This window comes from Schistocerca serialis, chromosome 1 (assembly GCF_023864345.2).
Source record: "Schistocerca serialis cubense isolate TAMUIC-IGC-003099 chromosome 1, iqSchSeri2.2, whole genome shotgun sequence".
Lineage (NCBI taxonomy): Eukaryota > Metazoa > Arthropoda > Insecta > Orthoptera > Acrididae > Schistocerca > Schistocerca serialis.
The window spans coordinates 318620023-318645723 of record NC_064638.1 but is presented as its reverse complement, the minus strand read 5'-3'; the positions used below and the strand labels follow the sequence as shown (position 1 = coordinate 318645723).

The following is a 25701-nucleotide window of genomic DNA, read 5'->3' as shown; positions in this document are numbered from 1 at the left end:
TGATGCTTATTTCGTGAGATATTTGGCCCGGTCACTATCAATGGACCACCCTGTATGTCCAATTTGTATTGAATACTGAGATACAGCGATTAGAATGCAACCCAGACAAATACTCACAGCAAAGGCAAATGATTAAGTTTAAAGTTGATTTTCATGAATTCTAGCTCTGTCTTCATTGCACTTTCGAATTCTCGTGATAAAACTACATGCCATATAGCTCCTCTGATGTTGTCTTGGAATTCTTTCATGACTGCAGCAGTTTTCAAAATTCGAACGACCAGTGCGTCTCTTGTGTCTACCTTTTCTTTGTAGACTTCACCTTTCAGCCATTCCCAAGAGCAAAAAACAAAAGGGGTAACGTCAGGGGACCTTGGTGCCTAGGAAATGTGACCATTTCTGTCGATTCGTCTTCTGGCAAACATTAGGTTTTGTATCCGCGGACCCAAACGAATAGCGCGCGCGTCCTTGCCATCGCATCGCTTGCCACAGTTTCCCGTCGCGACCGCCGGCGGCGGATGGCGTTGCCGCCAACCGAAGACGTCGCGCCATTGCTGAGCTGGGGGCCTACAGCGCCCTCTGGCTACACGATATAACAGGAGCGCTGGCCCCGAGTCAGGCAGTCTTGCAGACAGCTCGTTGCAGTCGTCAGTGCCGTCGTTCGTTGTCTGGGTAGCTAGCTCGCTGTGTGATTCAGTAATGTACAACGACTTACGCCACGAATCAGGAATATTCTTTGGACACTAATTGGAACTGTATCTACGGTACACTCTTCGCTGTCAGTAAAGCTAAGTAACTGTTTTATACTAGCTGGCGCTTATTTGTCACTAATCGTTTTCCTGCCACCAGATTTTAGTCACAACCTGGTCACGTCCTACTCCATATCCAAATTATGGTTGCCACGCCCGGGCAGCCATAAAATTAGGTTCAGATGACGTGTCACCTGACAACTAGAATGTGGCAGGACTCGTCGTACTGGAAGATCTTATCTATCATTGTGGCTAAAGAGACGTCTTTCAATAATGCTGGGAGCTCATTTTGAAGAAAGTCTAGATAATGGGTCACTATACGGCGATACTGCAACAGAACAGAGTCAGTCAACCAATTGTGCTTCATATCACACGAGAAACTGACAGACAACCGTTCTTGAAAATGTGTCGCCACAAAGGGGTGTAGGTTTTCGTTGGACGACCGATGTTATTTACAGGGGTCATTGATTCCGTCCCTAGGGAAAGTGGCTTCATCAGTAAACTTTATTAACGGAATTACTAGCGGATTTGCAACTAGCCAGTTGTATGATTTCGTCTTCATCTCGAAGGTGTTCAGTCCGCTCTAAGTGATAAGGATACAGGCGGTGCATACGTAATGTCCGCTATATTCTTACATGCGGAACATCGATACGGGAAGAAATTGACATGTGCTTGTTAAAAGGCATGTTCTACCAACTGAATAATGTCATCTACCTGAACCATACATTGTCCATTTTCACGTTGAAATTAAATTAGACTGCTGGTCACTGTACCAATCTCAAGCAGTTTAGTGAAAATACGTAACATCCTTGAATCTGCGGTTAGGGAATTATATACTGTATTCTCTACAAGTAACAAATTTGTGAAAACGTCTATAAACACTCTAGAATCTGGTACTTTGCACATAGAAAATCGCTTCTGTATTCTCTACAAGCACCAGCATCCTTTCCATTGCAAAACCGTACACAAACACCACACTGGTATACTCAGAGTTTGTAAGTAAATGCAGCATGCCCAATCGGTACAACAGAATTGGCGAACAATCCCAATCACAATAACAGTTTTCAAATTCACTAATGGAAGCTCAATTGCAATTTCGCAACTTGGACTTCAAAACAAAATGACGGTCGATAAATAAACCCACGCGAAATAAAAACTTACGTATGTAATTAGCTATATCTCTGTATCCAATAATAAAAATGGGACATTGTGTATACACTGGGTGTATCTCCCAAAAGTATTCCTCTGGTGTTTCAATAGTTAGCGAAATACACTGCCGGAAAAAAATTAATACGCCTGGAAAGACGACGTCGATTTTCATCAGATAACGGCAAACGCCTCCTGGGGGATAGTAGATGTACTGACAATGGCTTCAATGTCGTGCACCAACAGTTAGCGTAGTGGCGTAGCTACCAGAACACCATCAATATCTACACCCTAATAGGGAATGCCTACAGCCAGAGGGCTCAGTGTGGTGCAAGCGTGTGAACCAAGCAGGCAACCATGTCACGGAGACGCACTCGTGCTTCCTACAGCCAACTGAGCCGGTTTGGAAGCGGTCAAATAGCAGTGTTCCGAGTGGTAGGGCGGTCCTTTCGGAGAATTGCCACGCAAGTTGGACGTGCTGCGTCCTGAGCAGCGATGCTGGCATCAGTGTTCACGTGAACATTCTCACACTAGTAGACGAGGTTCTGGACATCCACGCAGAACAGATGCCCGCCAGGATCGTTGTATTGTAAGGGAAGCAGTGGCAGATCATACAGCTACCACAATACAGATGAGGGGGATTGTGAGCCCAAATGTTCAACATGAACTGTTGTGAACCGGTTGTTAGCAGTGGACCTACAAGCACGCATCTAGCCCATCGTCCACTGGAGCCAGAGCTTTCATGCGCGTGGCTCGATTGGTGTTGTCAGAGGATTAGCTGGAATGACACACTGTGGTCTTTAGTAATGAAAGCAGATTCTGCCTGTGTGGGAGAGATGGTCGTTTGCATGTACTATGTGGACCTGGTGAGTGCTCTCTGGGGAGTGCTCCAAGACACACTGGTCCCAGACCAGGCCTAATGGCCTCGGGTGCGATAAGCTACAACTCTCGTTCAGCTATGATGTTTCTGGAGGAGACGCTAACCAGCGCTCGCTGCATGCAGAATGTTACTAGACCTGTTCTTTCGCTGTTCTTGCAACAGGAAGGTGACGGGTTGTTCCAGCAGGATGATGCTCAGCCACACACTGTTCATGAAACTCAGCGTGCTCTGCAAACCGCCCAGCAACTTCCCTGGCCAGCACAATCTCCAGACTTGTCTCCAGTCGAGCCCGTGTGGGATACGAGGGGACGAGAAGCGACGCTACACCGCATACGAATACGGATGTTTCAGCATGGGTCGATACCCGGTACCTCAGAACTGCTTGTGCTACTGATCTGTATATACAGTCATTTCGTGTACTCCACATGGACTGTTGCAACATAAATCTCGAGTGAGTAGGAAACCACTAAAAGGGTGCACTAATTATTCTTTCTCTGACAGTGTAAAAGGGGTGCAAGTTTTCGATGTTTGTTTCTCTCTCTCTCTCTCTCTCTCTCTCTCTCTCTCTCTCTCTCTCTCTCTCACACACACACACACACACACACACACACACAAACAAAACTATGCAAGAGTTGATAGTAGTGAAAACTGTCTTTGAGCAATTCCACATCTTCATACATATTCTGTGAACCACTGACAAGGGAACCTCCCCATCGCACCCCCTCAGATTTAGTTATAAGTTGGCACAGTGGATAGGCCTTGAAAAACTGAACACAGATCAATCGAGAAAACAGGAAAAAGTTGTGTGGAACTATGAAAAAATAACCAAATTTTCAAACTGAGTTGTCCATGCGCAAGATATGCAACATCAAGTATATTGTGAGTTCAGGAGCGCCGTGGTCCCGTGGTTAGCGTGAGCAGCTGCGGAACGAGAGGTCCTTGGTTCAAGTCTTCCCTCGAGTGAAAAGTTTAATTATTTATTTTCAGACAATTATTATCTGTCCGTCCGTTCGTCCGTCCGATGCGAGGTAGAAACATATGTTTTGACAGAAAAAAAGGGAAAACTGTTCGACTGTGAAACTGTTGCATTCATATGTTGCAGTTTATGTGACAAACTCTTACGTTATCATCACTTTTTTGGGAGTGATTGTCACATCCACAAGAAAACCTAAATCGGGCAAGGTAGAAGAATCTTTTTACTCATTCGTTAAGCGTACAAGTTAGGTGGGTCAACAACATATTCCTCCCATGTGACGCACATGCCGTCACCAGTGTCGTATAGAATATATCAGACGTGTTTTCCTGTGGAGGCATCGGTTGACCTATGACCTTGCAATCAGATGTTTTCGGTTCCCATTGGAGAGGCACATCCTTTCGTCTACTAATCGCACGGTTTTGCGGTGCAGTCGGAAAACACAGACACTAAACTTATTACAGTGAACAGAGACGTCAATGAACGAACAGACAGATCATAACCTTGCGAAAATAAAGAAAGTAAACTTTTCACTCGAGGGAAGACTTGAACCACATATTCTCTCTTTCTGCAGCTGCTCACGCTAACCACGGGACCACGGCGCTCCTGAGCTCACACTATCTTTGATGTTGCCTATCTTGCGCATGGACTAGTCAGTTTGTATATTTTGCTTATTTTTTTCATAGTTCCACACAACTTTTTCTTGTTTTCTCGATTGATCTGCGTTCAGCTTTTCAAGGTCTATCCACTGTGCCAACTTATAACTACACTACTGGCCACTAAAATTGCTACACCAAGAAGAAATGCAGATGATAAACGGGTATTCATTGGACAAATATATTATACTAGAACTGACATGTGATTACATTTTCACGCAGTTTGGGTGCATAGATCCTGAGAAATCAGTACACAGAACAACCACCTCTGGCCATAATAACGGCGTTGATACGCCTGGGCAGTGAGTCAAGCAGAGCTTGGATGGCGAGTACAGGTACAGCTGCCCATGAAGCTTCAACACGATACCACAGTTCATCAAGAGTAGTGACTGGCGTATTGTGACGAGCCCGTTGCTCGGCCACCATTGACCAGACGTTTTCAATTAGTGAGAGATCTGGAGAATGTGCTGGCCAGGGCAGCAAGCGAACATTTTCTTTATCAAGAAAGGCCTGTACAGGACCTGCAACATGCGGTCGTGCATTATCCTGCTGAAATGTAGGCTTTATCAGGGATAGAATGAAGGGTAGAGCCACTGGTCGTAACACATCTGAGATGTAACGTCCACTGTTCAAAGTGACGTCAATGCGAACAAGAGATGACCGAGACGTGTAACCAATGGCACCCTATATCATCACGCCGGGTGATACGCCAGTATGGCGATGACGAATACACGCTTCCAATGTGCGTTCACCGCGATGTCGCCAAACACGGATGCGACCATCATGATGCTATAAACACAACCTGGATTCATCCGAAAAAATGGCGTTTTGCCATTCGTGCACCCAGGATCGTCGTTGAGTACACCGTCACAGGCGCTCCTGTTTGTGATGCAGCGTCAAAGATAACCGCAGCCATGGTCTCCGAGCTAATAGTCCATGCTGCTGCAAACGTCGTCGAACTGTTCGTGCAAATGGTTGTTGTCTTGTAAACGTCCCCATCTGTTGACTCAGGGATCGAGACGTGGCTGCACGATCCGTTACAGTGATGCGGATAAGATGCCTGTCATCTCGACTGGTAGTGATACGAGACCGTTGGGATCCAGCACGGCGTTCCGTATTACCCTCCTGAACCCACCGATTCCATATTCTGCTAACGGTCATTGGATCTCGACCAACGCGAGCAGCAATGTCGCGATACGATAATCCGCAATCGCGATAGGCTACAATCCGACCTTTATTAAAGTCGGAAACGTGATGGTACGCATTTCTCCTCCTTACACGAGGCATCACAACGATGTTTCACCATGCAACTCCGGTCAACTGCTGTTTGTGTATGAGAAATCGGTTGGAAACTTTCCTCATGTTAGCACGTTGTAGGTGTCGCCACCGGCGCCACCCTTGTGTGATTGCTCTGAAAAGCTAATCATTTGAATATCACAGCATCTTCTCCCTGTCGGTTAAATTTCGCGTCTTTATCACGTCATCTTCGTGGTGTAGCAATTTTAATGGCCAGTAGTGTAAATCTGAGGGGGGGGGGGGGGGTGCGATGGGGAGGTTCCATTGTGAGAAGTGAATGGTAGAGATTACCTGCCATACACTGTACGGTGGCGTAGCGAATATGAGGACATGGATATGGCATTTTTATTTCTTGACACTAGTGTACGGTGTGCAATATTAGGCGGGAAGCGCGAGCAGCGTACCTCCTGGAGGACGGAGGGCAGCGTGCCGCCCTCGCTGAGGCGGCCCCAGCCGGTGACGGTGGCGTTCTCGCCGACGAGCAGGTCGTCGGTGGCGGGCAGGCAGATGGGCGCGATGTGCGGCGCGAACTCGAGCGCCCGCTCCAGCTGCACGAGCGCCAGGTCGTGCTCGTACGTGAAGAAGTTGTAGCGCGGGTGCACCACCTTGCGCGCCACGCCGCGCTCCACGAACGGCAGTGGCTCCTGCACGCTCGAGAAGTCGTACTCGCCCACGCGCACGCGGATCTGCGACGTCAGCAGGCTGTGCGCACACAAGAGCACACGGTCTCATTCGACCACGTACGGGTGCCTGCTACGGCACTCAGAGTGATATTCGTCGTGAGTTTGCTGAATAAGGACAAACTGCAGGGATTGGTTTGTGAGAGGATGGGGAGCAAGAAAGTTTATAATAGCCTTACGGCCAGAAATGCGATTCAAGGGAGGAACATCACTTGATAGTGGAGATAAAACACTTTTGGAAGTGAGTGCAATATCAGTACTAGGTATATGGCCACCATCATGGAATACGCCAGACGACAATGTGGAACATTCTAGACGACAGCTGCCCGATCTGTATCACTTATAAGCGCACAGACCTTACTACTGGCTGATTATAGTTTAAGTGCAGCTATTGGTTGTAACTATCGTATGGCAGCGAAACTTGGTAGATATTCTAATGTGTTAACGTGGGCCTGATTTACACTGGAAAAAACAGTTCAAACAGTTTTGGCCACCAGGTGCAAATCTGGCGCTGTGAACGCAAGAAAGGGATGTATAGAAATGTTTCCATGTGTACTGGATTAGGAACGGGATGTGGGCGGAAAAGATCAAACAAGTGAGAAAGTTGATGAAACTTCCTGGCAGATTAAAACTGTGTGCCGGACCGAGACTCGAACTCGGGACCTTTTCCTTTCGCGGGCAAGTGTTCTACCGAGTGAGCTACCCAAGCACGACTCACGCCCCGTCCTCACAGCTTTACTTCTGCCAGTACCTCGTCTCCTACCTTCCAGACTTTACAGAAGCTCTCCTGCGAACCTTGCAGAACTAGCACTCATTCTAGAAATATCCCCCAGGCTGGCTAATTATAGTTTAAGTGCAGCTACTCGTAGAGGTTCAGTGTGGGTTGTAATTATCGTATGGCAGGAAACTTGATAGATATTCTAATGTGTTAACCCGGGCCCGATTTACACTGGAAAAAATAGTTCCAGTTTTGGCCACCAGGTGCAAATCTGGTGCTGTGAATGCAAGAAACGGTACAGAAATGTTTCCATATGTACTGGATTAGGAACGGATCGTGGGCAGAAAAGATAAAACAAGTGAGAAAGGCACAGTATTGATGTTATTATTAACCATCACTTATACAATTTCTTCGATATGAGCACTCCAGACGTCGACGGGATGCTGCATCCCTGAAACGACGTTGTTAGCAGTTACCTAGGGCAGTTGCCGTGGAACATGAGCCACGTGTTCCTGTGTACTGGCCTTCAGATCAGGTGGAGGCCGAACATGTCCCTGGTGAACCCATTCTTTTAGATGTCCCCAGAGCCAAAGGTCACATGGATTCAAATCAGGTGATCTTACAGGCTATGCATATGGGAAAAGTTTGAAGATAATACGTTTGTCGGAGGTTGCATTAAGCAGATCAGTGTAAAACAGACTGCAAGATTTTCCGTGCTGCTGACTGTGGGATGAACAATTCTCGTGATACTGCACGAGCACTGGTATTACCCGGATCACGTACTGCATTATCGGTTACAGCAACTGCAACCTCGTCGATAACTTCCTCTGGGGTAGGACGCCTTCTCTTCCACGTGCCACACCAAACTCACCCGTGTTTTCGAGTTTCATTATCATCATCATCTTTAAACCATTTAATGACATCATGTCTTTCCTCACACCTCACAGTAGGCGATACTCTATCAATACAGCGCTGTAATTTCTGCCGCTCACATAAAACAGTTTCCTAACAGTGCACGGTCTCTTTTCTCAATAGCCATACTGTTCACTTATGTTATATCTTGTCAAACGATAGCGTGGATGTCATACTCTCATACAAACAGTGTACAGCGCCAGATTTGCATCTGGGCCCCACAATTGGAACTAATTGTTTTTGCAGCGTAAATCTGTTGCGCATTAACGTATTAGCGTATTTACCACGGTGCCATACGATAATTACAGCCCACTCTGCGCCTCCGTGAGTAACTACGCTTTAATTGTAGCCATCCATTACTTAGGGACTTCCTCCAAGGCGAAAATTTTGTCAACACACACACCCATGCCCGAGGGAGGACTCGAACCTCCGCCGGGACCAGCCGCTCAGTCCATGGCTGCAGCGCCTTAGACAGCTCGGCAGTGTGTCCGCGCGGGAATGACTTTCGACTGCATCCGGGACTCATCGTCATCCATCCACAAAATGTCACTGGCGAGGTATACCTGCACTCTCTCTGCTAGAGACGTGCCTTTGGTGGTACGAAGGGTAAGGTGGCAGCTACATGATGGTCCTCCCGCTCGCTGCTCTCTTGAATGTGGAGCTGAAACACTGGTACGGACAAACACTCCCATTTTCAGTCATCGAAACCTGTACTGCCAAAGATCTTTTATCTCCACCTTCAAGTGGATGTACGTTCTTTGAAAGGTATTTCCAGTCGTTCGTCCATATGACCTTTTTCGCACCTTATTCCTTCATGGTTTCTTTCCTGCAGTATGTCCTCATTTACCAAAGTCATTCAGTGTTTTAATTTACAGATTTCTTCAGGGTTCGTGCTTCTATAGTCATGGAACTACCTACAGTGGAGTATCTGGGCATGTCAGCGAAGGGGAGTGTCATAGGCAGGGACGCATATCTATGACAGGAGGATGGCTAAAAAAGGGAAAGACGGAGGACAAAGTAGGAACGGGAAGATAAATTATGCGAAGAAGAGTAAGTGAAAGCATTGTAGGGCATTAAAATGGAAAGGGGGCGCAAATTTTTAAAAGAAATAAAAAGAGGAACTTCGCATTGGACTACTGATCATAAGACATAAGTTGTTTTGATTGTTACGGCTTTGTGTTGATCGGTAATGAAATAATGAAAATGAATCGTGTTACTGTTGTAAGAATTCGACTTAAGACTCTGTGTTCTCCATGTTTAGAACTGTAGCAAACAAAAAGGTGTTATTAAAATGCAGCCCTTTTACTTTATTGTAAAGTCGTGTCGATCTTAGTAAACGAATAAATATGTTAACGAGCGATGAGGCCTAATCAAAAAATGAGGAAAATGAGGGGATGGCGGCAAGGGGCCAGTTATCCTGAGTGACATAATTCTATTAAGCTCGCCACTATTTTCATAAATTTGAGAACACTTAGGACCTGTAACATAACAAACACTTTTGGCTGCTGCATAAAACTGATTGAAATTATCCGTCCCTGTCCATATCGACCCCCTTTGACCAAACGAAATCGTTTAATACACATCACAATAGTGTTCTGTTTGATTTTTATTTTGACATTTTTCTATTGGTTTTTGGTTTTCTGTGTTTATAATCCTCCCTCGCCCCTTTCAACCTAGTTCAATCAATGTACACGATTTGCACGCTAACAGAATCAGGAATTTATGTAGGACTCCCGATGTTACTTAGATGCACTGAGCTATCCATTTATAGGCCATCAGCATAGCTTCAAATTATATGAAACTCAATTTGATTCATAATACATATCGTAATTGTGACGTATGGCTTATTTGATACCATGGCAATGACATCACAAGCCACCAAAATGAAATAATCTACCTCAGCTGAAGGTGGGGCAGTTATGTGGAAAGTATTGCGGAGCATTGAGTTAGTTAGGCCATAGATACTGATTTTTCAATATTAACAAATAATATGTTGGCAACACTGACGAAGCCAGGTGCAAGGCGCCTTTGTTTTTGAACTGAACAGTAGTATAAAAAACATTTCTCAAACTTCTGTTTGTTATCTATAAAACCAAGATCACCTCATTGATAAAATAGATCGATCGACCTGCAACCCTGGACAACCAAAGACCACAAGATACATATATCCACGACTTTTTATGAATCTGTTTATGGGGTCTCGGTTTCTGTAATCTAAACAACAAAATATATATGGGTGTTACATAGTTACACCACTGCATATCTACATTCAAATGAGGGGTGCCTGAAGATTTGCTGTCTTTGGTCTTCTCTATTTGAAATTTAAAAATAAATTTGGTACCACATCAAAGGCTGATGCCTTATTATGTAACTATTAATATATCACAGGTGTTCTAATATTACAACAATTTGTAATTTCAGATAGAACGTGAGATGGCAGAAGTGCAGCCAGATTTCACGAATGTTCCACCAGAAAGTTAGTCGAGGTACTGCACATCTCCCAGGGCATGTTGGTTTCATTTTTGATGATGTCATGGGCACGAGGAAACTTTTAGCGAATTGAGTGCTACAATGTTTGAACAGAGAACAGAAGACGGTAGGAGCTGAATTATCTAAAGCTGGTTTGGCCCATTTTGATTCTGTAAACGGTTCTTGGCTACATCAGTGACTAAGGATGAAAGCTGGTGATCCCTAAACCAGGGAACAGTTAAAGAGTCGCGACTTAAGAAGTTCCACACAAAGAAATAGACCTGCATCCAGTCATGTCCATCGTGCATTCGACGGTCTTGGGCAATTCCAGCAGAACCATGCGACACCCCACACGCCCAGAATTGTTACAGAGTGGCTCCAGGAACAGTCTCGTGTGTTCAAACACTTCTGCTGGCCAGAAAACTCTCCAGGCATGAACCTTATTGGGCATATGCCTTGCACCCTCGTACTCTTAAAGGGACAGCCTTGCAGGATTCATGGTGGCCAGCACTACTTTAGACATTAGTCGAGTCCATTCAACGTCGTGTTGCGGCACTTCTGCTTGCTCGTGGGGGCCGTACATGATATTAGGCAGATGTACCAGTTTCTTTGGCTCGTCAGTGATGTCTCTCTTGGGGAATAAGGCTAAATATTGTGACCACTGGCTACCTCGAGACTGCGGCCCCCAGTGGTGCTGCTGGTACCTTACGTGGCAAGGAACGAATGCTTAATCATTCTGACAACGAAATACGACACAAATGGGGAAATCCACTGATACAAGCAACTTCGACAAAGAGCAAATTATTTTGGCCCGGTGCCTGGGAAGGAGCGTCTTGGAAACGATTGAGCAATTCGGATGTTTGCGTGCTACTGTTGTGAGGCTCTCTGAAAAGTGATTTAAGGTCTGTGAAATCACAATTACGTTGTACTGTTGGACGTACACGCCTCATCACAGAACATGGAGGTCGGAGGCCTGCAGTTCTAAAGCAGGATAGGGTGCGATCTGTACAGATCTGACGACGGAGTACAATGCCCCTGTTTCAGAGCACAGCGTTCACCACACATTGTTGAATGCAATGCTCTGCGACAGGAGGAGGAGGACGAGATTAGTGTTTAACCTTCCGTTGACAACGAGCTCATTAGCGACGGAGCACAAGCTCGATTTAGAGGGAGATGAAGAAAGAAAGCGGCGGTGCCCTTTCGAAGGAAGTGCTCGATTTAGGGATATCACGGAAAACCTGGATCAGGATGCCCAGATGCGGATTTGTACCGTCGTCCTCCGGAATGGGAATCTAGTCTGCTAACTGCTGCGCCAATCTGCCCGATGCTCCGCAATTGGCGATCCCTATGCGATGCCGTGTTGACCCAATGACATAATCAGTGAGCACGGGATCATCGATGTTGGACCGTTGATCAATGAAACGTGTCACCAGGTCGGATGAATCACGTTTATTATTACACCAGATATATGGGCGTGGCTGGATACGTCATCATCCAGGAGAACAACTGCTCACAACACGCAACGTGCCATAGACATAGGCCGGTGGGGGCAATATTATACTGTGGGGGACATTCAGCTGGACGTTAGTGGGATCTATGGTAGTAACTGAAGGCACCATAACACCTGTGGGCCATGTGATCCTTACTGTGGATCATCTGTATCCCTTCATGCTAGATGTTTTCCCCCATGGCGATGACATCTTCGAACAGGGTAGAATTTTGTGATGGTGAAGAAGCTTGAAAGAGACTTGCATTGTACTTTGTAACATTTTCGAAACGTCAGGAGCACAAGAGCAAAATTTCTTGATGTGATGGAACACATAGTTGCTGGATGTGAGGTACGTTGAATTATGTCTTTTTTCTATGGTTATTATAAAGTAAGTGATTCAGTTTTTGACAGTTGCAATAGGCATTACTTCAAATAGAATTGTTTTTGTCGCTTTCTAGGAATTGTACGTAATGAAAGGTTTCACATTAGAAAACACGCATTACAGACAGGTAGGCCTAGACCCGTGGTTTAGGGGTAGCGTCTTTGATTCATAATCAAAACGTCGTCGGTCCCGGATTCGATCCCCGCCACTGCCTAAATTTTGATAAATAATCAGCATTGGCGGCCGAAGACTTCCGGCATAAGAAGTCAGCCTCATTCTGCCAACGGCCTTGTCAAAGAGGGCGGAGGAGCGGATAGAGGTTCAGGGCACTCTCTTGTCCTAGGGGTGGGAAATTGCCCCTAAAGGCGGAAGAATCAGCAATGATCAACGAGATGAGGATGCAGAAGGCAATGGAAACCACTGCATTAAAGACACGTAACGTGTATCCACAGGACATGTGGCCTGTAATTGAAGAAGTGTCATGATGATCTCTCCATTGGCAAAAGATTCCGGAATAGTCCCCCATTCGGATCTCCGGGAGGGGACTGCCAAGCGGGAGGTTACCATGAGAAAAAGATTGAATAATCAACGAAAGGATAACGTTCTACGAGTCGGGGCGTGGAATGTCAGAAGCTTGAACGTGGTAGGGAAACTAGAAAATCTGAAAAGGGAAATGCAAAGGCTCAGTCTAGATATAGTAGGGGTCAGTGAAGTGAAGTGGAAGGAAGACAAGGATATCTGGTCAGATGAGTATCGGGTAATATCAACAGCAGCAGGAAATGGTATAACAGGTGTAGGATTCGTTATGAATAGGAAGGTAGGGCAGGGTGTGTTAGTGTGAACAGTTCAGTGACCGGGTTGTTCTAATCAGAATCGACAGCAGACCAACACCGACAACGATAGTTCAGGTATACATGCCGACGTCGCAAGCTGAAGATGAACAGATAGAGAAAGTGTATGAGGATACTGAAAGGGTAATGCAGTATGTAAAGGGGGACGAAAATCTAATAGTCATGAGCGACTGGAATGCAGTTGTAGGGGAAGGAGTAGAAGAAAAGGTTACAGGAGAATATGGGCTTGGGACAAGGAATGAAAGAGGAGAAAGACTAATTGAGTTCTGTAACAAGTTTCAGCTAGTAATAGTGAATACCCTGTTCAAGAATCACAAGAGGAGGAGGTATACTTGGAAAAGGCCGGGAGATACGGGAAGATTTCAATTAGATTACGTCATGGTCAGACAGAGATTCCGAAATCAGATACTGGATTGTAAGGTGTACCCAGGAACAGATATAAGACTCAGATCACAATATAGTAGTGATGAAGAGTAGGCTGAAGTTCAAGACATTAGTCAGGAAGAATCAATACGCAAAGAAGTGGGATACGGAAGTACTAAGGAATGACGAGATACGTTTGAAGTTCTCTAACGCTATAGATACAGCAATAAGGAATAGCGCAGAAGGCAGTACAGTTGAAGAGGAATGGACATCTCTAAAAAGGGCCATCACAGAAGTTGGGAAGGAAAACATAGGTACAAAGAAGGTAGCTGCGAAGAAACCATGGGTAACAGAAGAAATACTTCAGTTGATTGATGAAAAGAGGAAGTACAAACATGTTCCGGGAAAATCAGGAATACAGAAATACAAGTCGCTGAGGAATGAAATAAATAGGAAGTGCAGGGAAGCTAAGACGAAATGGCTGCAGGAAAAATGTGAAGACATCGAAAAAGATATGATTGTCGGAAGGACAGACTCAGCATACAGGAAAGTCAAAACAACCTTTGGTGACATTAAGAGCAACGGTGGTAACATTAAGAGTGCAACGGGAATTCCACTGTTAAATGCAGAGGAGAGAGCAGATAGGTGGAAAGAATACATTGAAAGCCTCCATGAGGGTGAAGATTTGTCTGATGTAATAGAAGAAGAAACAAGAGTCGATTTAGAAGAGATAGGGGATAGAGTATTCGAATCGGATTTTAAAAGAGCTTTGGAGGACTTACGGTCAAATAAGCCAGAAGGGATAGATAACATTCCATCAGAATTTCTAAAATCATTGGGGGAAGTGGCAACAAAACGACTATTCACGTTGGTGTGTAGAATATATGAGTCTGGCGACATACCATCTGACTTTCGGAAAAGCATCATCCACACAATTCCGAAGACGGCAAGAGATGACAAGTGCGAGAATTATCGCACAATCAGCTTAACAGCTCATGCATCGAAGCTGCTTACAAGAATAATATACAGAAGAATGGAAAAGAAAATTGAGAATGCGCTAGGTGACGATCAGTTTGGCTTTAGGAAAAGTAAAGGGACGAGAGAGGCAATTCTGACGTTACGGCTAATAATGGAAGCAAGGCTAAAGAAAAATCAGGACACCTTCATAGGATTTGTCGACCTGAAAAAAGCGTTCGACAATATAAAATGGTGCAAGCTGTTCGAGATTCTGAAAAGAGTAGGGGTAAGTTATAGGGAGAGACGGGTCATATACAATATGTACAACAACCAAGAGGGAATAATAAGAGTGGACGATCAAGAACGAAGTGCTCGTATTAAGAAGGGTGTAAGACAAGGCTGTAGCCTTTCACCCCTACTCTTCAATCTGTATATAGAGGAAGCAATGATGGAAATAAAAGAAAGGTTCAGGAGTGGAATTAAAATACAAGGTGAAAGGATATCAATGATACGATTCGCTGATGACATTGCTATCCTGAGTGAAAGTGAAGAAGAATTAAATGATCTGCTGAACGGAATGAACAGTCTAATGAGTACACAGTATGGTTTGAGAGTAAATCGGAGAAAGACGAAGGTAATGAGAAGTAGTAGAAATGAGAACAGAGAGAAACTTAACATCAGGATTGATGGTCACGAAGTCAATGAAGTTAAGGAATTCTGCTACCTAGGCAGTAAAATAACCAATGACGGACGGAGCAAGGAGGACATCAAAAGCAGACTCGCTATGGCAAAAAAGGCATTTCTGGCCAAGAGAAGTCTACTAATATCAAATACCGGCCTTAATTCGAGGAAAAAATTTCTGAGGATGTACGTCTGGAGTACAGCATTGTATGGTAGTGGAATATGGACTGTGGGAAAACCGGAACAGAAGAGAATTGAAGCGTTTGAGATGTGGGGCTATAGACGAATGTTGAAAATTAGGTGGACTGATAAGGTAAGGAATGAGGAGGCTCTACGCAGAATCGGAGAGGAAAGGAATATGTGGAAAACACTGATAAGGAGAAGGGACAGGATGATAGGACATCTGCTAAGACATGAGGGAATGACTTCCATGGTACTAGAGGGAGCTTAGAGGGCAAAAACTGTAGAGGAAGACAGAGATTGGAATACGTCAAGCAAATAATTGAGGACGTAGGTTGCAAGTGCTACTCTGAAATGAAGAGGTTAGCACAGGAAAGGAATTCGTGGCGGGCCGCATCAAACCAGTCAGTAGACTGATGACCAAAAAAAAGGCCATAATATCGTATGATAAATAATTACTTGTTGTGAAAGGGTTACAATGTCATTGGTGCACAACACGACTTCCCTCACTTGGGACGGTCACACGGTGGTCGGCCAGCACCGGGACGACGAGTATGTCTGTACTCACTTTCCCTTGCAGTTCCATATCGGGCTAGTGTCAAATCCGAGTGCCCCCCCCCCCCCCCCCCATCAAATTTGGATACTTCACCATTTGACTAGCCGGTCAAATGAAACCCCTTTCAGACTTAGTCATTTGATGATATCACAGTGTCTCACGAGTACGCAGCCTCTCTCTGTCCATCTACATTTATACTCTGCAAGCCACCCTGGGGTGTGTGGTGGAGGGTGCTTTGTGTATCACCGTCATTTCCCAATTTCCTGTTCTACTGCCGAATAGTTCGCGGGAGAAACAATTGTTGGTGAGTATCCGTGTGAGCTCGAATCTCTCTAATTTTATCTTCATGGCCTTTTCGTGGTACATGCGTAGGAGGAAGCAATATACTTGTTGACTGTTGTAGGAATGTACGCTCCCTGAACTGTAACAGTAAACCACTCCGTGACGCAGAACGCCCGTCTTGCAGTGTCTGCCACTGCAGTTGGTTCATCATCTCTGTGACGCTTTCGTGCTTTCTAAATGAACAGATAACGAAACGCGCTGCTCTTCCTTGGATCTTCTCTATCTGCTCTATCAGTCCTGTTCGGTACGGGTCCCATACTGACGAGCAGTATTCAAATATTGGTCGAACGAATGTTTTTAAGCTACTGCTTTGTCGATGGACTCGTTTCCTGGGCATTCTTCTAATTAATCTCAGTCTGGCATCTGTATTACTCGCGATTAATTTTATGTTGTCGTTCCGCTTCAAATCGTCCGAAAGCATACTTCTATATATCTTATGGGAGGAACTGCTTCCAGTAATTGTTCTGCAGTTGTGTAATCATACAGCAAAGGGACTTTCTGTCTATGTACTTATAACACGTTATATTTATGTTGCGATTCAATACTGATCCCTGCACCAAGCGTCGATACTCTGCAGGTCTTCATGCATGTCGCTACAATCTTCTACTGTCACGACTTTTCGTTTACAACAGCATCATCAACGAAAAACCTTATGGAACTTTCGACGTTATCTTCTAGGCTATTTACATATACTGTGAAAATTAATTGTCGTAGAACACTCCTCTGGGACACGCTCGAAGTTACTTTTACGTCTGAAGAATTCTCTCCGTTCAGAGTGACGTGCTGTGTTCTGTTTGCCAGAAACTGTTCAATCCAATCATACAGTTGGTCTAATGTTCTGTATGCTCGCATTTTCTTTATTAGACGGCAGTGCGAAACTATATCGAATGTCTTCCGCAAATCAAGCGACACGGCAACTACCTTGGCGTCTGTATCTACTGCATTCTGTGTTTCGTGGACGAACTGAGCGAGCTGGGTTTCGCACCATCGTCGTTTGTAGAAGCCATGTTGGTTCCTACAGAAAAGATTTCTTCGCAGTGAACCCTCGGTATCTGATGGTGTTCAGGCTTCCTATATACCGTACTAGGCCTGGTAACAATGGTGAACACGAACAGCGCTGATGTAATCTGGTGGTCGATCTACCTCTAATCATTTACATACCCGCCGATGGTCTGTACGTACATGAGCAAAATTACATTGACAATCCATCATGTCTTCTGGGTGCTTCACTATCTTTGTCAGGCAGTGTATACCGCGTCTGCAATGCATAAGAGAGGTGAACCTTTCCGCTCCCGGCCTGCTCTTCTGCCCACGGCAGTCTACGCGCGAGGCAGAACTGTCACTGTAAGTAGCGCCAACGAAGCACTGCATGGTGTAACGTCTGATCATAAGACTACTTTTGGTTAGAAATCTGTCACATTAATGAATTTCAGCAAGGAGTAAGCACCTTCTGTTCCGGCTTAACATCAACTGCCGGCACGTCGGCCTGAACGTAACAACAGAGAAGGCAGTGAGATGACGTCAGCCAATAGTTAACTGACAAGGCCAATAGTTAACTGACTAGGATGGCACCACGACAGGAGCATCCACTATACGAAGAGAATATAAGAGCCACTCCGCGCTAGCTGTAGTATCATGTACACCTCCTGCAAACTTGATCCCCCTCACCCTCTTGTCTCTCCCATCCTTTCCCACCCCCGTCCGCTGCTGAGCCTGTACTTCCACATCCCACTCGCTCTCCATCTCTCCACTCTCCATACCCTTGCCCAAGGCGGCTTCCGCCAACTCCCCCTCCCTGATGATGCCCTCATCCCCTCCATCTACCCCTCCTGCCACCTTTGACCCTCCACTTCCACCCCCTGTGTTTTTCCCAAGGGCACCCTCTCTCCCTTCTCTCTTCTTTTCCTCCCTCCCTCCCTCCTCTCCCCCCGGGCTTCCACTACCGCCCCAACCTTCTTTCCTCCCCCTCCCCACTCCTACGCAAATGGCATCACCACCCTCCCCTCTCCCTCCTCCCCCACCTTTTCCCCTTTGGCAGGTCCTCGGGACTTGTACACGAAAGTAAACATTCGCGTGCCGGAGATCGTCGCCAGTGTTTATGTGAGCCTTCGTGATAGCAATTCAGTGTTTCGTCGTTTGTGCTCCATCGTTCCCATGTGTCATTTCTGTCGTCTATGTTCGTGCGCTAGTGCTGAACGTTTTTTACACTGCGCCTGTGGACGGCTCCCTGTATTTTACTTTGTGTGTCTACTGCTTTTTATCCGCCGTTTTGTTTGTTTTTCTATGTCTTCTTATGTCCTACTTGGATTTTCTGTGGCCGAAGAGCGGCTTAATGTTGCCGCTGCCGGCCTACCTATATAAGGTATCAAAATGACAATAAAGGAAAAAAAAAACTAGCTGTAGTTTTACTAGAAGACGGGCAGTAGAAGACCCGCACTAGAGGACAGGCCGTGATCCAAACGATTTAGCCGTGACTTGTGATCTCTGTTAATTGCTTGCATGGAAATCGATTGTTTGCATGTCACCAATTGTTTGCGATGCCTCTTTGTAAAAAAGGCAAACTTAAGGTTGTCAGTTTGAGAGGTGGCATGAGCCCCCTCTCATATTTCTATCTTACGATTTTCGTCTCTAATTGCATGCGGTGAAAAGTTGCTATTCCTTCCCACGTGGACTTCCCACGCAGCGTCTCTCGTCACCCGGGTGGTCCGGTGACAGGCGGGCTCTCCTGATCTGGAAAGGGTTAAGCCGACGGGTGTGAGGAAGTCGAGTGAATGCTTTGCAGACGCCGACATTGTCAAAAGACACGCCCGGAGGGGTCTGAAGTAGCAACTGGGCTAGAGGTTCCGTTACTTCGCAGAATCTTAGCGAAAACACTTTCTCGCGGGCCACCAGCAAGGCGTGGGAATGACTTGTGTACCCAGGCAGTGAGCCATGGACCTTGTCGTTGGTGGGGAGGCTTGCATGCCTCAGCGATACAGATAGCCGTACCGTAGGTGCAACCACAACGGAGGGGTATCTGTTGAGAGGCCAGACAAACGTGTGGTTCCTGAAGAGGGGCAGCAGCCTTTTCAGTAGTTGCAAGGGCAACAGTCTGGATGATTGACTGATCCGGCCTTGTAACAATAACCAAAACGGCCTTGCTGTGCTGGTACTGCGAACGGCTGAAAGCAAGGGGCAACTACAGCCGTAATTTTTCCCGAGGGCATACAGCTTTACTGTATGATTACATCATGATGGCGTCCTCTTGGGTAAAATATTCCGGAGGTAAAATAGTCCCCCATTCGGATCTCCGGGCGGGGACTACTCAAGAGGATGTTGTTATCAGGAGAAAGAAAACTGGCGTTCTACGGATCGGAGCGTGGAATGTCAGATCCCTTAATTGGGCAGGTAGGTTAGAAAATTTAAAAAGGGAAATGGATAGGTTAAAGTTAGATATAGTGGGAATTAGCAAAGTTCGGTGGCAGGAGGAACAAGGCCTTTGGTCAGGCGAATACAGGGTTATAAATACAAAGTCAAATAGGGGTAATGCAGGAGTAGGTTTAATAATGAATAAAAAATAGGAATGTGGGTAAGCTACTACAAACAGCATAGTGAACGCATTATTGTGGCCAAGATAGATACGAAGCCCACACCTACTACAGTAGTACAAGTTTATATGCCAACTAGCTCTGCAGATGACGAAGAAATTGAAGAAATGTATGATGAAATAAAAGAAATTATTCAGATTGTGAAGGGAGACGAAAATTTAATAGTCATGGGTGACTGGAATTCGAGTGTAGGAAAAGGGAGAGAAGGAAACATAGTAGGTGAATATAGATTGGGGGACAGAAATGAAAGAGGAAGCCGCCTGGTAGAATTTTGCACAGAGCACAACATAATCATAACTAACACTTTGTTTAAGAATCATGAAAGAAGGTTGTATACATGGAAGAACCCTGGAGATACTAAAAGGTATCAGATAGATTATATAATGGTAAGACAGAGATTTAGGAACCAGGTTTTAAATTGTAAGACATTTCCAGGGGATCCTTTATTGTATGATTATATGATAGCGGAACAAACACTGGTAGCAGTTACGTCTGTAAAATATCTGGGAGTATGTGTGCGGAACGATTTGAAGTGGAATGTTCATATAAAATTAATTGTTGGTAAGGCGGGTACCAGGCTGAGATTCATTGGGAGAGTGCTTAGAAAATGTAGTCCATCAACAAAGGAGGTGGCTTACAAAACACTCGTTCGACCTATACTTGAGTATTGCTCATCAGTGTGGGATCCGTACCAGGTCGGGTTGACGGAAGAGATAGAGAAGATTCAAAGAAGAGCGGAGCGTTTCGTTACCGGGTTATTTGGTAACCGTGATAGCGTTACGGAGATGTTTAATAAACTCAAGTGGCAGACTCTGCAAAAGAGGCGCTCTGCATCGCAGTGTAACTTGCTCACCAGGTTTCGAGAGGGTGCGTTTCTGGATGAGGTATCGAATATATTGCTTCCCCCTACTTATACCTCCCGAGGAGATCACGAATGTAAAATTAGAGAGATTAGAGCGTGCACGGAGGCTTTCAGACAGTCGTTCTTCCCGCGAACCATACGCGACTGGAACAGGAAAGGGAGGTAATGACAGTGGCACGTAAAGTGCCCTCCGCCACACACCGTTGGGTGGCTTGCGGAGTATCAATGTAGATGTAGATGTAGATGTAGATGTGGACTTTGACCACAATCTATTGGTTATGACCTGTAGATTAAATCTGAAGAAACTGCAAAAAGGTGGGAATTTAAGGAGATGGGACCTGGATAAACTAAAAGAACCAGAGGTTGTACAGAGATTCAGGGAGAGCATAAGGGAGCAATTGACAGGAATGGGGGAAATAAATACAGTAGAAGAAGAATGGGTAGCTTTGAGGGATGAAGTAGTGAAGGCAGCAGAGGATCAAGTAGGTAAAAAGACGAGGGCTAGTAGAAATCCTTGGGTAACAGAAGAAATATTGAATTTAATTGATGAAAGGAGAAAATATAAAAATGCAGTAAGAGAAACAGGCAAAAAGGAATAGAAACGTCTCAAAAATGAGATCGACAGGAAGTGCAAAATGGCTAAGCAGGGATGGCTAGAGGACAAATGTAAGGATGTAGAGGCCTATCTCACTAGGGGTAAGATAGATACCGCCTACAGGAAAATTAAAGAGACCTTTGGAGATAAGAGAACGACTTGTATGAATATCAAGAGCTCAGATGGAAACCCAGTTCTAAGCAAAGAAGGGAAAGCAGAAAGGTGGAAGGAGTATATAGAGGGTCTATACAAGGGCGATGTACTTGAGGACAATATTATGGAAATGGAAGAGAATGTAGATGAAGATGAAATGGGAGATACGATACTGCGTGAAGAGTTTGACAGAGCACTGAAAGACCTGAGTCGAAACAAGGCCCCCGGAGTAGACAATATTCCATTGGAACTACTGACGGCCGTGGGAGAGCCAGTCCTGACAAAACTCTACCATCTGGTGAGCAAGATGCATGAAACAGGCGAAATACCCTCAGACTTCAAGAAGAATATAATAATTCCAATCCCAAAGAAAGCAGATGTTGACAGATGTGAAAATTACCGAACTATCAGCTTAATAAGTCACAGCTGCAAAATACTAACACGAATTCTTTACAGACGAATGGAAAAACTAGTAGAAGCCAACCTCGGGGAAGATCAGTTTGGATTCCGTAGAAACACTGGAACACGTGAGGCAATACTGACCTTACGACTTATCTTAGAAGAAAGATTAAGGAAAGGCAAACCTACGTTTCTAGCATTTGTAGACTTAGAGAAAGCTTTTGACAATGTTGACTAGAATACTCTCTTTCAAATTCTAAAGGTGGCAGGGGTAAAATACAGGGATCGAAAGGCTATTTACAATTTGTACAGAAACCAGATGGCAGTTATAAGAGTCGAGGGACATGAAAGGGAAGTAGTGGTTGGGAAGGGAGTGAGACAGGGTTGTAGCCTCTCCCCGATGTTGTTCAATCTGTATATTGAGCAAGCAGTAAAGGAAACAAAAGAAAATTTCGGAGTAGGTATTAAAATTCATGGAGAAGAAATAAAAACTTTGAGGTTCGCCGATGACATTGTAATTCTGTCAGAGACAGCAAAGGACTTGGAAGAGCAGTTGAATGGAATGGACAGTGTCTTGAAAGGAGGATATAAGATGAACATCAACAAAAGCAAAACAAGGATAATGGAATGTAGTCTAATTAAGTCGGGTGATGCTGAGGGAATTAGATTAGGAAATGAGGCACTTAAAGTAGTAAAGGAGTTTTGCTATTTGGGGAGCAAAATAACTGATGATGGTCGAAGTAGAGAGGATATAAAATGTAGGCTGGCAATGGCAAGGAAAGCGTTTCTGAAGAAGAGAAATTTGTTAACATCGAGTATAGATTTAAGTGTGAGGAAGTCATTTCTGAAAGTATTCGTATGGAGTGTAGCCATGTATGGAAGTGAAACATGGATGATAAATAGTTTGGACAAGAAGAGAATAGAAGCTTTCGAAATGTGGTGCTACAGAAGAATGCTGAAGATTAGATGGGTAGATCACATAACTAATGAGTAAGTATTGAATAGGATTGGGGAGAAGAGAAGTTTGTGGCACAACTTGACCAGAAGAAGGGATCGGTTGGTAGGACATGTTCTGAGGCATCAAGGGATCACCAATTTAGTATTGGAGGGCAGCGTGGAGGGTAAAAATCGTAGGGGGAGACCAAGAGATGAATACACTAAGCAGATTCAGAAGGATGTAGGTTGCAGTAGGTACTGGGAGATGAAAAAGCTTGCACAGGATAGAGTAGCATGGAGAGCTGCATCAAACCAGTCTCAGGACTGAAGACCACAACAACAACAACCCAGGCAGTTGTGGCGGGAAAATTCCCGCGCTTTCTGCAAAATAGTAACTGTGATTGGCTGGCTCAGGGCATAGCTCCGTGACGTAGCAAAATCAACGCAGAAATTGGCGCCAAGAATCTCCATTGGTGGAATGGTAGTGCTCCGGCAATGGAGTGGAATTTTCCGCCGGTTTTCGAGTTGCTGATTGGAACGTTTAACCACGGCCACTGTCGTGGGGGCGGGAATGTTGTGTGTTCGGCCTGTACGGGTGCTCCAGGTAGTCGGCTCTCGCCTTTCGGTCGAGGACGTCGAAGCAACCAGCCATCGCCTCCGGTACGCCAGATCGTGTTCTGGCAGTTAAGGAGACAGTTTGGTAATGTATGTCCGCAGCACCGGCAGATAGGGATTTTCCTAGGTGATAATCAGAGCTCAGCAGAGTGCGCCTGTTCGTCTTTTTCTAACTTTGTTCTGTCTTGAGTAGCAGCAATTAATGTTGGGTTAGCTGTGTGTCTCTCTTAAGATTTGAGTGGCAAGGAATTGGCTCCACATACCACTTCGTCATAGACCTCACACTCTAGTTTAGGGACAACTTCACCTTCACAGCGTTTGTTTGTGTATCCAATTTGAGCCAATTTGATGTATTATAAATGTTTCATGTGTTTTTGTTTATTATTTTGTGTTTAGTCTTAATAAATCATATTGTTATTTTGGACAGAACTTTCATTCTGTTAATCGGTAGAGCAACCCATCGTTTCTCACTACGTTAATGAAACCTTCCTTTATTTAACTCATTTATCAAATTAAATTATTGCAGGTGCCAAACTCTTTTCTACTCCACTTGCAGGGTTGATTACAGTCAGTTCGCGTATATTTTTTAATCCTTGTGCAACAGCAAAAGTCGGAGTTAGAATAAGGGGGGCTTAGTGCATCATTTACATGTGTAGATTCTAGAATTTAGTGTTAAATACACTGCTAGCCCCGGCACCTCGCAAGTTCAATTTACTACAATAAGCTCCGTTAATATGATTTGCTTGAATTGTTGTCTAGCTAGCAGAGAAAACAGCCTCCTAGGCACCCTATAATAGACGACTGGGCCGGACACGACACCTTTCACAGTTATATCGGTCTACCAGTGACCCCTCTCTGTAGCGAGGTCGGTAACACGAATCTGTGCAGCGGAGCTCGACTCGAGAGTAGACGGTTCGAATTATGGAGGTGAGAAAAATTTCCACCGCCAGTGTTTGGCCATCAGATGAAGGAAATGTGGTAGGCTGAAGTTACTGGCCACCAGATTTTGTACCAGTGTCCTTGATTAAATTACAAATCTCTTACCGGTGACACATAGACCCAGTTGACGTTGACCTGCCCATCGGATGGGGACGTTAAGCTCGGCACTATTCGAAAGGAGTAGACTATGTGACGGCATCGAGATGCACCCTCTCCCTTCTCTCATCATCGTGCAACACAAACATGACACATTACATCACACTACACACAAGCGCATTGCAGCAACCTACACGGAAAAGATATAGTTAACACACGACTGTCACACACCGTGATGAAAGGGGCCTTTGTGCGGGGAGAAAGAAAACCTTTCGACAGGGTCTGTGTCTTGTAGCCAACAGCCCCCTACGATTTTTTATTTCTCGATTGAAGTCATTTCCAAGTGTAGGATGTTTTTATTTTACTTCATGCTTTTGTTATTAGCTAATTTCGCCCCCTTGGGTACTTTTAAGCTACCTGGTGATAAAACAGTATCACAGATTAAAGCAGCTTGAAGAACAGAAAGAATAAAATAAAAAAATGTACCTAATATTTATACACTCCTCCGCTATTTGTGTCACAGTGAAAAACTGTGGTCACATAGCATCTTCCACACATTTGTGAGGAGGAAGATCCATCAAACGGCATCCTTAATAAATATCTCCTATGATCATGGTGGTAGCGATCACAACCTGCATGTACAGTACATCACTATTTAGCGCAGTTTACTTTAAAAACGTAACAATAAGAATTTCACTTGGTATTACCGTCAACTGACGTTACAGTTGCTATCATAGATGTGAATGTCACATGCAAAATGAGAAACATGCAGCCCTTATGCTGGTTTTTTCATTGTCTCAGTGTGCACCGCTTTACAATCCATTAGTTTCACATTTTAAATAAAACTAGATATGACATGGTCGAAGTCTTACAGTGAAATTGCATACATGTCAGCGAATTTAACTGCACGACTGCGTCAAATGGTTCAAATGGCTCGAGCACTATGGGACTTAACATCTGAGGTCATCAGTCCCCTAGAACTACTTAAACCTAACTAACCCAAGGACACCACACACATCCATACCCGAGGCAGGATTCGAACCTGTGACCGTAGCAGTCACGCAGTTCCAGACTGTAGCGCCTAGAACCGCTCGGCCACTCCGGCCGGAGCGACTGCGTCGTCAGCGATATAAAAAAAAGACATTACTGCATATCACATATTATACTATATCTAAAAATTTTGCCCAAAATCTCGTTAAGCAACATGGTTATACCAGAGACAAATGAAGTTTTAAAACGTTA

General features: G+C 44.9%; 1 protein-coding gene across 1 annotated transcript in view; it reads right to left on the bottom strand.

Moving 5' to 3' along the window:
• LOC126470338 (serine proteinase stubble) overlaps positions 1–25701 on the bottom strand; it is a 523216-nt gene that overhangs the window by 23945 nt on the left and 473570 nt on the right. Inside the window, exon 7 of the mRNA XM_050098167.1 lies at positions 6102–6399. Within this exon, the coding sequence (XP_049954124.1) occupies positions 6102–6399 (298 nt within the window). The remainder of the gene's footprint in view (positions 1–6101; positions 6400–25701) is intronic.